This window comes from Periplaneta americana, chromosome 1 (genome assembly GCF_040183065.1).
Source record: "Periplaneta americana isolate PAMFEO1 chromosome 1, P.americana_PAMFEO1_priV1, whole genome shotgun sequence".
Classification (NCBI taxonomy): domain Eukaryota; kingdom Metazoa; phylum Arthropoda; class Insecta; order Blattodea; family Blattidae; genus Periplaneta; species Periplaneta americana.
In genome coordinates, this window is record NC_091117.1 from 63,892,373 (window position 1) to 63,905,693 (window position 13,321).

Consider the following 13,321-nt stretch of genomic DNA (forward strand, 5'->3'; position numbering starts at 1 on the left):
TCCCACGCATGATAGCTACGGTGGCATACCTGTTTCTTAATGGTATGTAACCGTTACCCCACTTCATTGGTCTGTCATAGATGGAAGCGGAACTGTTTTTATTACTTTCACTTGTTTAGATCCCAATTAAAAGTGAGGTTATAGCAATGCGATTTTCTTAATAAAATCGTATCTTAACGACAGAATTCAAATAACGAAAATTGACAATTATTCAAGTGAACCTTTAATTATTAATATAGGTGTTCCCCAAGGCACAGTTCTAGGCCCTATTCTATTTTTAATATATATTAATGACTTATTAAAAATTGACTTACAACAATACAATGGTGTTCACTATTCTTATGCAGATGACACAGTTTTACTTTTTGGTGGAAAAACCTGGTATGACGCATATAATAATTGAAATAATGGACTTCAATTAATTAAAAAATGGTTTGACATAAATTATCTTTCTATCAACGAAAATAAAACCATAATTATTCCATTCTCATTATCTGAAAAATGTAACAAACCTCCTACATCTATATTAAGTATTAAATTACATAATTCTGATTGTTGACTTATACAGTGTAAATGTCCGATTATTAAAGAGTCCTCTGAAGTTAAGTATTTAGGCATAATTTTCGATAATCATTTAAAATGGAAGCAACACATTAATTACCTTTGTAATAAATTACGTAAAATAGTATATTATTTTGTTTTATTCAGGAATTACTTGTCAATAAGTTTATTACGTAAAATATATTTAACTTTATTTCAATCGGTAATTATGTATGGAATTATAGGATGGGGTAGCTCATTTAAATCCAATTTTAATCCACTTTCTTTATTACAAAGGAAAATAATTAAAATATGTCTTCATTAACCTATTGATTTTCCATCTCAAAATTTGTTTCTAGACTTTAATGTACTTAACGTAAGACAAATTTATTATATTGTATTAATAAAATTCATACATAAAAATCGAAATAATTTTGAATTGTATTCTCATAGTTATGAAACAAAAGGTATGAATTCTTTAAGATTGTTTGAACCAAAATGCAACACTGTTACAGTATTTAATCATAGTAGTAATTTAGGCCCAAGAATATATAACAAATTTATATTTAAATATCCTAATCTTGTCAATTCGAATAGTTCTAGTATTAAATTAAAAAAGTTATGTATGAATTTTATACAAATTGAAAAATTGTAAATTTAAATTTATATTCTATAATTGCAAATTGTATTGTATAATTATTAATTATAATTGTATTGTATAATTATTAATTTCAATTCAGGAATCCGCCCCTGAGCACGAGTTCTACTCTTTCAGGGGCGAGCTAAAGTTTCTCTGTATATTTTATATTTTATGTTACGATTATTAGCAAAATAAGAAATAAATAAATAAATATTACGACAGATGTATATACCAAGTTCGTGCTGCCCTGCCCTGGAGCAGGTTTGGACTGAACTTCCATTTTCATTAATATTCTCTTTTAGAGACTGAGATGGCATTCGTGCCAAATTCTACAAGCTTTTCTTCAAAAAGGAACGACAAGGAGAACAAGAGGAAAACTTGGAGAACAAGAGGAAAATAAGGAGACTAATGCGGATACGGGCAAACAAGGAGAACAAGGTACCGACAAGGAGAATACTAAGAAAAAAGATGATGAGAAGGCGAAGGGATTGCATTTTTATGTGACGGTCAATTTCCACATTACCACCCCATTAGCTACTATTGAGGAGAGAGACATAGTTCTACGTCAAAAGGGAAAATACAAGGAGAACAAGAGGACTACAAGGAGAAAAAGAAGAATGCAAGGAGACCAAGAGCAATGGAAAACAAGGAGAATAGAAGAGGAACAAGATAAAGACAAGAATAACAAGGCGAACAAGAGAAATAAAGGATAACAAGGGGACAAGAAGAACAAGGGGAAGACAAGGAAAAGAAGGGGAAGACAGGGAGAACAAAGGGAAGGCAGGGAGTACAAAGAGAAGATAGGGAGTACAAGGGGATACAAGAAGAACAAGTAGAATACAAGGAGAAAAATCGGAATGCAAGGAGAGCAAGAGGCAAGGAGAAAATGAGGAGAACATGGGAAAAACAAGGAGCACAAAGAGAAGACAAGGAGAACAAGGGGAATACAAGGAGAAGAATCGGAATGAAAGGAAAGCAAAACGATGAGGAGCATACAAGGAAAACAAGATAAAAGGAGAAAATAAGGGGAACATAGGAAAAACAAGAAGAACAAGGGGAATCCAAGAAGATGAATTGGAATGCAAGGAGAGCAAGGCAATGAGAAAGAGATTACAAGGAAAATATAGACAGAACAAGGAGGAAAGGAGAAAATAAAGAGAACATGGGAAAACAAAGAGCACAAAAGGAAGACATGAAGAACAAGGGGAATACAAGTAAGAGGGATACAAGAAGAACAAAGGAAATAAATGGGGAATAAAGAAGAAGAATGGGAATGCAAGGAGAACAATACGACAAAGAAATCAATGGAATACAAGGAGAATAAAGAGAAAGCAAGAAGAACCAGAGAAATGCAAGGATAACGTGGAGAATGCAAATTAAATAAGTAGAAAGCAAGAGCAACAAGGGGAAGGCAAGGAGAATAAGAGGAATACAATGAGAACAAAGGGAAGGCAAGAGAAACAAGGAAGACAAGGAGAACATGGGTGGGGTTGCATGTGAAGATCAATTCCCAAGTTAATCTCCCGTACATACCTAGTGAACAGAAAGACATAGTTAGGCCTACGAGTAGTTCTACGTCAAAAAGGCATCCACTTAAGGCAGCATGAAGGCGTGTGTGGAACATTGAGGCAGAGCTCCATGCTTTCATGATTTCGGTATTATAATTAGGTGGTATGGTTGGCACCACGCTCCGACCGCCTTTTACCCCCAGGATCAATTTTGTATGAGGCTGAGTGACCCCCGGGCTGTTCTGGAATATTTGGCTACGAAAAAAATCCCGCTATCTGGGTTACCAAGCTTTCAGTTTGCGTCATAACAGTTACATATATACGGAAATGCTTTGTGAATCGTTGCATTTAGTGAGTGGAATGCTTTTTAGCTTTAATGTCAACATGAAGTTTGCGTTTCAATTTTGCATTGTGAAAGGAGGCTTAAAGCGGAACAGTTTATTAAGTGACAGTTTCTTTTTTTGCTAGATTCTGTAATTTTGATGAAGATGATAATTTCACAACTACCATCACCACTATCAAAAAGACTAGCCCCCTTTAGGTTCCCGGCTTTTATAGCTTTTGTGCATATAGAGTATTCCTCCGTAATCATCTTTCCTCCAGCATTATGATGATTTATAACGATACGATCTCGTGTATTCGTACGTGCGTGTTCGCAGATGCACACAATGCCTCGCGATCTCACGTAGCGATATTTTTGGCGCAGAAGAGGGCCTGTTTCATGACACGCAAAATTACTCATTGTGTGAGTAGGAATTGCGTCAGGAGAATGCTAAAGAAATCGGCAAACAAAAGACGACATTAATACGTCGAGTTTTATAGGATGCTTAATAAATTATGATTGAGCAAGTTTCATTTTAGAGGATGTCTGTCCTTGAGTGCTTGAAACATCTTCTATAACGGGTCGTCGTACCATAACCAAGATTTTCAGATTAAAATTCAATTTCGCAGAGTTACATTGACCCGCATTGTTCGACTAGTGAATGCAAATGACTGAAGCATGCAAGGAATCTTACTTTTCTAAGGGCCGAATTCATTCACAGTCGTTCTTATAGGATGAGGGAACCCTTAGTAATAAATAAGTTATGTCTTACAATATAATATATCGTGCATTCTTCTTCTCCTCTTTGTATTCCCCTTCTTTTCCTTGTATTCCATTTTGACCCAGAACTATGTCTTTCTCCTCACTAGGTTGCGGAATGCGGAGATAATGACCGTCACATAAAAATGCAATCTCCTCCCCTTGTCATCGCCTTGCTCTCCTTACATTCCCATTCTCCCTGTATTCCCCTTGTATTTCCTTTGTTCTCCTTGTATCCCACTTCATGTATCGATCTTGTTCTTGTCTTCCTCTTGTTCTCCTTGGCTTCCTTTAGTTCTCCTTCTGTTGTCCTTGTTCTCCTTATATTCTCCTTGTTTTCCATGCATTCACCGTGGTATCTTTGTCTTCTTGTTCTCTGTGAATTCTTCTTTTCCTCTTTGTATTCCCCTTGTTTTCCCTTTTTTTTTCCTATTTTGACCCAGAATTATGTCTTTCTCCTCACTAAGAATGCAGAATACGGAGATAACTTGGGAACTAACCGTCACATAACAATGCAATCTCCTCCTCCTTGTCATCGCCTTGTTCTTGTATTCCCCTTGTTACCTTATTTTCCTCTTGTTCTTATAATTTTCACCTCGTTCTCCTTGTACCTTTTTTAAAATAAAAGCTTGTGCAGTTTGGCACGAATGCCATGATACTGTCTAAAAGAGAACATAAATGAAAATGGAAGATCAGTACGAAACTGCTGCAGTGGTATAATAAGTAACTAGTAATTCATGTTTGCAATTCATAAACAACACTGAACATAAATGAAAAACACTGAACAAAAATGAAAATGGAAGATCAGTACAAAACTGCTGCAGCGGTATAATAAGTAACTAGTAATTCATGTTTGCAATTCATAGACAACGCTGAACATAAATAAAAAACTAACTTACAAATGGCTTTTAAGGAACCCGCAGGTTCATTGCCGCCCTCACATAATCCCGCCATCGGTCCCTATCCCGTGCAAGATTAATCCAGTCTCTATCATCATATCCCACCTCCTTCAAATCCATTTTAATATTATCCTCCCATCTACGTCTCGGCTTCTCCAAAGGTCTTTTTCCCTCCGGTCTCTCAACTAACAGTCTATATGCATTTCTGGATTCGCCCATACGTGCTACATGCCCTGCCCATCTCAAACGTCTGAATTTAATGTCTTATTCCCTTGGTGTGGTCGTGCCAAAGAATCAGTCCAATTCCGAGGCTTATTGAAAAACACTGAACATAAATGAAAATGAGGGATCAGAACTGCTGCAGCGGTATAATAAGTAACTAGTTATTCATGTTTGCAATTCATAGACAACACTGAACATAACTGAAAAACACTGAACATAAATGAAAATGGGAGATCAGTATAGAACTGTTGCAGCGGTATAATAAGTAACTAGTTTTCATGTTTGCAATTCAGAGACAACACTGAACATAAATAAAAATGGGAGATCAGTAAAGAACTGCTGTAGCGGTATAATAAGTAACTAGCTTTCATGTATGCATTTCAAAGACAACACTGAACATAAATGAAAAATACTGAACATAAATAAAAATGGAAGACCAGTACAGAACTGCTGCAGCAGTATAATAAGCAGGGAAAGGATTTATATGTAAATACATATTTACTTATAAAGCTAATATAATTTATATTTTGCATTATCTTTATGTTTCACAATGTGTAGGGTTGAAAAATCCTACTTTTATTTTCCATATTTTTCCATATTTTAGAGTTTAGTACATATTTTCGTTAATTTCCATATATTTTCCATATTTCATATAAAACAGTCCATATTATATTAGGTTTAACAATAAAACAAAACAAAATTCCATTAACTTTTAAAAATACATTTCAACAATAGAGATTTAAACACATGTTCAGTAATCCCTTTAACATCAGAGTTATTTGAAAATTAGCAGTCCTATCAACAATGGGAAAGTAAGTTACAAAACTGTATTAATTTAATTTAAAATTTTTAACAGACTTCAGTTGTGCAGCTCAACAGTTAAATGCCAGTCAGAGTACACATAGGTTCAGTTTTGTAAATCATACTATAAAGACGGTAAATATGCCAAAAGTACGTCATTCAGTCAATTTAAAATCAAAACTAACAAGTTACATTTCAGAATTTAAAGAAGATGGTTTATCAACTGACAATAAAATATTATTTTGTAATTTGTGTCAGTGTGCAGTATCATCTACACAAAAGTTCCTGGTGCAACAACACATTACAACTAGTAAACATCAGGCCAACAAACAACTAAATTCCAAGCAGAGACAATTGTTTTTAACACAACCAACAACATCGAATGTAAGATCTGAGTTTAACATCGACCTGTGCCGTTCTCTCATCTCTGCTGATATTCCTCTCTACAAACTAAAGAATAAGGTCTTCAGGGAATTCCTTGAAAAATATACTCAACATACAATCCCGGATGAGTCAACACTTAGGAAGACGTATGCTCCATCCATCTACGATGAGACAATACAGAAGATAAGAGATGAAATTAAAGATAGTTCAATTTGGGTTTCCATTGATGAGACTCCCGACAAAGAAGGTAGACTTGTTGGTAATGTAGTTATCGGTTTGTTAAGTGAACAATATTCTGAACGAATTCTTTTACATTGTGATGTTCTAGAAAAGTGCAATAACAAAACTATAGTTAAACTGTTCAACGAAGCTATGGGTATCCTGTGGCCAAAGGGTATTATGTACGATAATGTGTTATTCTTTATTAGCGATGCTGCCCCTTATATGGTCAAAGCTGGACAAGCATTATCTGTTGTATATCCTAAATTGACTCATTTTACTTGTGTGGCGCATGCATTTCATCGTGTGGCAGAAGTGGTCAGAGACAATTTCCCTAAAGTAGATTTGTTGATTTCATCAGTGAAAAAAGTATTTCTCAAAGCTCCCAGTAGAGTTAACGTGTTGAAAGAAATGTACCCTGAAATTCCATTGCCACCAAAGCCAATTTTAACTAGATGGGGTACATGGCTAGAAGCAGTTGAATATTATGCCGAACATATAGACTCTATTAACAATGTTCTCCTTGCATTGGACTCTGAAGATGCAGTCTCAATTGATACTGCGAAAACAGTTACCTGTGACATAAGTGTGAAGAATGACTTAGCACACATTCAGCATACATTTTCATGCATCATAAAAACGCTCAAAAGTCTCCAAAATAGGCACCTTTCACTATCTGAAAGTTTTGAAATTATAAATAGTACTGTGGAACAACTGAATCGTGGTAGAGGTAAAGTTGCAGATGCAGTAAGAGCTAAGGTGGACACTGTACTTTCAAAAAACCCTGGATATGAAGAACTACAAAAGGTTGTTGCTGTGATGAGTGGTGAATCAACAGTGAAGATTAACTTGGACTTATCCCCAGCAGACATTGTGAAATTGAATTATGTACCAGTTACTTCTTGTGACGTCGAACGCTCTTTTAGTCAGTATAAATCTATCCTCAGAGACAATAGAAGAAGATTCACTTTTCAGCACTTGAAAGAAATGTTTGTAACCTATTGTTATGGTAACAGACAATAAAAATTGTGTTTTGTTGAAACTACATTGGAAGATAAGGTACGTCCATTATATTTTTTGTTTAGTTTGATTAAAATGTACCAATATTTAACGTACATAGTCATTTTTTTATAATTTTAAGTCCATATTTAATTCCATATTTTGGTAAAAATCCATATTTAATTCCATATTTTGGTAAAAATAACTACATATATATTTACATATTTCATATATTTTTAGTCCATATAAATCCGTTCCCTGATAATAAGTAACTAGTTATTCGTTTTTGCAATAATTCATAGACAACACTTAACATAAATAAAAATGGAAGATCGGTACAGAACTGCTGCAGCGGTATAATAAGCACTGGTAACTAGTTATTCATGTTTGCAATTCATAGACAATATTTACTTATGAATAAGCTCAATCGTACAGTGAGCATTCCCTTGATATCAAAATAAATGTGGCAACTTACGATTACATGGGTTGTGAGGCTATTAACTGTGACATAATTGCTTGAAATAGCGCAGAAGAACATTCAAATTGTTATTTTACCCGCACTTTCAACTGTTTACAACATATAGACTTCAGAAAATCTATTCAGAATGTTGAGACCACGCTAGCGTTGAAGCACAGACAATTGTTAAATATGTAATACATTCACATGTTACACGTCCCGTCTGGAAGTCCCCGTGCTGAGGAATTCCTACATGAGTGGAGATAGCCTGTCTCAGTTATCGGAAGTGGGAAGGTGCCAACATAACGTTCACGGTTCAGCAAGAAGCAGAGAAATACTTGCAAGTCATACAAGAATTCCACGCCTCCGTCTGTGTCAAAGCCACACCTTACCTTCATCAGGAAACACAAAATGCACCAAGAATCTTGTGTGTGGGGAAATCTCGTTACTCAATAAGTAATGCATTAAGAGCCTTCATTTCTTCACTCTCTAGAAGTAGATGTACTGAACTCCTGAAGTCCTACATCGAGAAACGTTTCAACACTAGACTAGGTGCATACAAAACAACAATGAACATATGTTGTGTTGTCCAACAGACTTTTCTCCACTAAGTGATGTTGCCGATAGTGACAGTGAAGTAAAAGGAGGTGAAGGAAGTTTTTCTGTATTGCGGAATATCCGACTAGCAGAACGTTATTTTTGACATGAATTCGTCTTTGTTCGAGGTACAATACACGAAAAAATCTAGCATTTTTAACGTAATACGAACTTCAAGAAGTCTTCACTAGATGATGTACAAATCAAAGAATACGCTGCCATCTGTCAAGTGTTTCGTAATCTTCTTGCAAGTGAATAAAAGACGAACGTTATCTAATAAACAACTAGGGTTATCTATATGTACACAGAATGTATCCGGGCTGGTGTTACAAACTTTCAGGGATGATGGGGAAGGGCATATGTAACAATTTGAGATGAGGAACCCTGGTCCGGGAATTACTGAGTCGAAAGTTATAAGCAAAAATAGTTGTGTGGAAATGGAACTGTAATTTCGCACCACGTGCCCTCCTTCCCTTAACCTTTGGAACAGTCGTGGGAAAATGGTATGGGCCGGATGTCTCCTACGTGGGTACTTGTACCAATACAATCTGTGAGCTTGTCTACTGTTCCCATTGGCTCATCCGTATTCGAAAATCAGGTCTGCATATTCCGCTCTCATGTACTCCTCCATTTCACTAGGACTGATAGACTGGACACTGCAACTTGTACACATACACTGCTGTGACCATGTCCGTTACACATTACGCTATCTGCTCTGCTTTAGTGTAGTTTCCTGTCACCACCCCTTAGACAGCGCACTGAACGGAATACTATAAGTAGACAACGTAAACAACGTCAGATGAATACCTTCAGTTAAAAAAAAAAAAAAAAAAAACTGAGGACACTTTGGAATCCACTTCTTCAATATTGCAGAGAGTCCAAAGTGTTTTTTTGCGATGAAAGCCAAGCAAATACAGTAGGCCCTATGCCTTGAGTTGAAAACAGATTATGACCGGAACTGAATAAATCACACTTATCGCTTGATTTAGGTAGAAAGCTTTCAGATAAGTTAAAACATTTAAATATTAGAAACTCGGCCAAGGTATTATGTACAAAGTCAGTAATAGATATGGAACATTGCTTGTAATATTTTATGTTTTGTGTAACAATTATTTAGAGTAAATCAACAAATTTTGAACATGTTTGTAAAGCATGTCTTTTTCATTTGTTACAGAACGTGGAAAAGAATGTATTTTTAAATAATACCTATAGTCTATAATGTACATTTAATTTTTAATGCTTCTCCAAGTCTTAAAATATATAAAATCATAAAGACTTTCTATTTATGCACATATTACAATTTGTATGGTCTCAATTGTTGTTGAGTCAACTGTCCGAAGACAGGTTTGAACCTCACAAGTGTCACCAATAAGGCATCACTCATGAGGCAACTAAACCAGGAAATAATGGGGCAGCGTGTCTAGTTCCTTTCCCCCTACATACGTCGCTGACTAGTAACATAATATTACACTAATCAGACTTCAGATATGTACAAAGAATTGTTCTTCCTCTTACACAATATATTGTCAAGTGAGATGTACTGCCTGATAATAGATGTACAGTACATATCAGCCAGAACCTCAATCATAGATATGGCCCCAATAAATAGTTAAAAAGAAGTGAATCTGAACATCAGTTTATCACTACTGAAAATTAATATGTTCATTATTTCAATAATAATGGACAGGAGTCAATCGAAAACAGCTGAATAACAACATTGAAAATTAAAAAAGAGAGAGAGAGAGAGAGAGTTAAAATTATATTGCTGACTGGTTATGTTTTTTTTTTACTTTGTTATTTAACGACGCTGTATCAAATACTAGGTTATTTAGCGTCGATGAGACTGGTGATAGTGAGATGGTATTTTGCGAGATAAAGGCGAGGATTCGTCATAGATTACCTGACATTCGCCTTACGATTGGGGAAAACCTTGGAAAAACCCCAACCAGGTAATCAGCCCAAGCAGGGATCGAACCCGCGCCCGAGCGCGACTCCGTATCGGCAAGTGTCTTAGCCGATTGAGCTACGCCGGTGGCCGCTATGATGTCAGGAAGAGGACCCAATAGGAGGTAACTGCCTTGTGTAATTAAGTACAATCAAAAACGAAAATTGTCCGTTGTCTTCGTCACAGATATAGAGATGATCTTTCGTATTTCATCTTTAATTCTTTCCTTCATGTCTTCAACATTTTATTTGCTTTATTCCGATACATCATGGACTTCAGGTGGTTCCATAGGAAGAAATCCAGCAGATTGAGGCTAGATAATGTAGACAGTCATTCAATGTTTCAACTTACTGCGATCCATTTACCAGGAAACCAGTTATTTTTCTCTGAAAATACTCGAGAGCACTTTCTTGCTGAAATCAAATGTTCTCCTGAAGAATACAGGGAAATAATTTGTCTGAAAACTGGAATAACAGAATCACTCAAATGTTGTAGATTCTTCTAAAAGTTTAAATGTTCTTCTAAGAAAGATGGGCGAATTTTGCTTTTTCCTGCTAATCCTACCCATAATATTGACTTTCTACGAATGCTGTGCGTGCGCTTGTCCATCCAATGAAGGTTGTCAGCATTATGAAGAGTGACGTTGCCATTAAAAAAATAGCCTCATCTGAAAGTGTCATGTGCTTCACGAAATCTAGGTTTTGATGAAACCTAATTTTTTCCTGTTAAAATTATATTCGCTTAATTTTTGGACAAAGATTTTGCATGGTTGCCATATCTTTGATTTCGAAACTTCCATATTGATGTATGACTTACATTGTATCCTGGTGTCATTTGTCTTGTAGACTGATACAGATAGATTTTATAGGATCGATAACATATTAGATGTAGTTTATCTTCCTACACTTTGTCATCAGTATTCCAGATTTTGGTGCATTATTACGTTTCCTGTGTCATTAAAACCTTGTAGATACTATTTTCGAAACTGTTGATCACATATCTCTTGTTGATCTTCGTTCTCTCCTCGTATAACCAATCGCCATTATGCCTTTTTTTCGTTAACTTTCAGTAAGAAAAAGTACGATGAAGAATTTTCAGCTCAGAAATGAATAATCCTCACTGATTTGATTTGTTTTAGTGATTTTTCTGTTCATATTATTACTATTATTAGTAATCTAAGTTTAGTTTCATGGTTTACTCTACAGGAATATATCTACTGATATTTATTGTGTGTCAGGTTTCAGAGCCATTCAAAATCTTCAGTTTTTTTAGAGAATATTCACTGACATGAATTAAATGTTTATGTATCTATTCGTAAACTTTAATAGCCTATATATTCCATTAAACATTTTTGGCACACACTGTACTTGTTTTTTTTTTTAAACACTGGCATAATATTTGAGTATTTCCAATAAGTTTTATATATTATATTTTACAGTAAAACTAAAAATGATAAAGTTAGATTAATATTACATACTCTCTTTACACTCTGTATACCTCCACTATTTACAGTATTTTTACACCATATTATTTCTTGTCCCTATTTAGTTACATAGGACATCATAGGGTCACTTGTGGCGATTCTTCTGTCATGAAGCTGGTGGTGGGAGGTCGAGCTGTCTAATTAAGATTTTAAAAGATTGTATCAGTCTGAAATAAAGATGCGGCGAGGTTTCTAAAATGCGATGCGATTAGTGGCATGTCGTAGTCCGTGTTATATTATATATGCAGTGTTAATGCATATCAGCAGCTCCGTTGGGCAGTTGGATTCCTTAAGCCTTGGTTTTTCTGAACCGACGCATGCGACGTGCGAGGTGCGGGGCCCGCTTCGCACAAATCCGGACTACACGAGAGGTAGTGAGTGGTTTCTATAGGTTCGTTCCAACAACAGTCAGGAACCGTCCGTAACCATCGTGAGCATGCGCAGTACAGAAAAAGCGTTCCAACACAATCCGAACCAGTCCTGAACCGGAAACATGTACTGCAGTCGGGCGTTCCAACAAGCTTTTGACACGGGTTCGAAACGGTCAGAAATAGTCCGCGGATTGAGGCATGTACGGAAGAGTACGCAAGACGCGCATGCGCATAAACTCACCAACATCTCCTGGATACTGATGAAAGACATGGTCGACTGCTCACATCAATGAGGTTAAAGATGAAAAGTGACGAATAATAAAACTAGAGATTTAATTTAAATTTTCGTCAAAAAGAAAGGGAATGGAAATTATTTGGGTATTGAAATAGTTAATTACAATTTCAACATGCAGCTTTGATTAAAAGTATAATAAATAACGTACATACATTAATAATTAAAAAAGAACTATTTTTAGATGAGACTCCCCCAGTACACGACATTGAATTAGCGGAATTCTTGCCTTCCATATTTTTTGTCATCTTTTTATAGAAAATGATCGAAATTCTATTTTCTGCAATTAGAATTAGCTGCGAAACGATAATAATAAGCATCCCGTTCTTAGCAAAGATAATCACAGTTATAGCATCTCTGGATTTAGTACATAACGATCCGCGAAAGCGTTCCAACAGCGTCCAGTCCAGTTTCGATCCCATAGCAGATGCTCAACTATCGCATGTGCATAAGATGGTACAGGAACCGTACATGAACTGATCCATGAACCGCATGTTGGAACGAACCTTATAACTACGAGATGCGAGGTCTGCGTAGCTACAAATGAGTTCTTCTTCAGAAGTAAATACTGTCAATGATTGTTGGTAACCGGTCAGCTCCTTGTACTTAGGAAGAAAGCAACCGAAGTTCTGACCTTCTACCCTCACGTCTTGCATTGTTCTCGCAGTGGTTCTTGTTCTTAGTCGGTGGTCTTGTAGGTAAACCCAAACCCACTGGATTAGAGTGTCCTGAAACCCTTATCCCCACCAACCACACCACACAAAGGAAAAACATGCTTGTGGGCCAGAGAAAACTAAATACTGGCCAGGCGGAGTTTTAACTAAAGTAGTGATAAGGTTCGTCGTGATTCCAATTTTATGCAAGTTCCATAATTCAGATGAGC

At 36.0% G+C, this 13,321-nt stretch overlaps 2 protein-coding genes across 5 annotated transcripts in view; one reads left to right on the forward strand and one right to left on the reverse strand.

Moving 5' to 3' along the window:
* LOC138696414 (enolase-like) overlaps positions 1-8,145 on the reverse strand; it is a 66,311-nt gene extending 58,166 nt beyond the window's left edge. The window contains exon 1 of the mRNA XM_069821374.1: positions 7,769-8,145. Coding sequence (XP_069677475.1) covers positions 7,769-7,831 — 63 coding nt within the window. The 5' untranslated portion in view covers positions 7,832-8,145. The remainder of the gene's footprint in view (positions 1-7,768) is intronic.
* The window catches only part of Exn (Ephexin), a 467,843-nt gene that overhangs the window by 25,169 nt on the left and 429,353 nt on the right, over positions 1-13,321 (forward strand). The window lies entirely within an intron of this gene.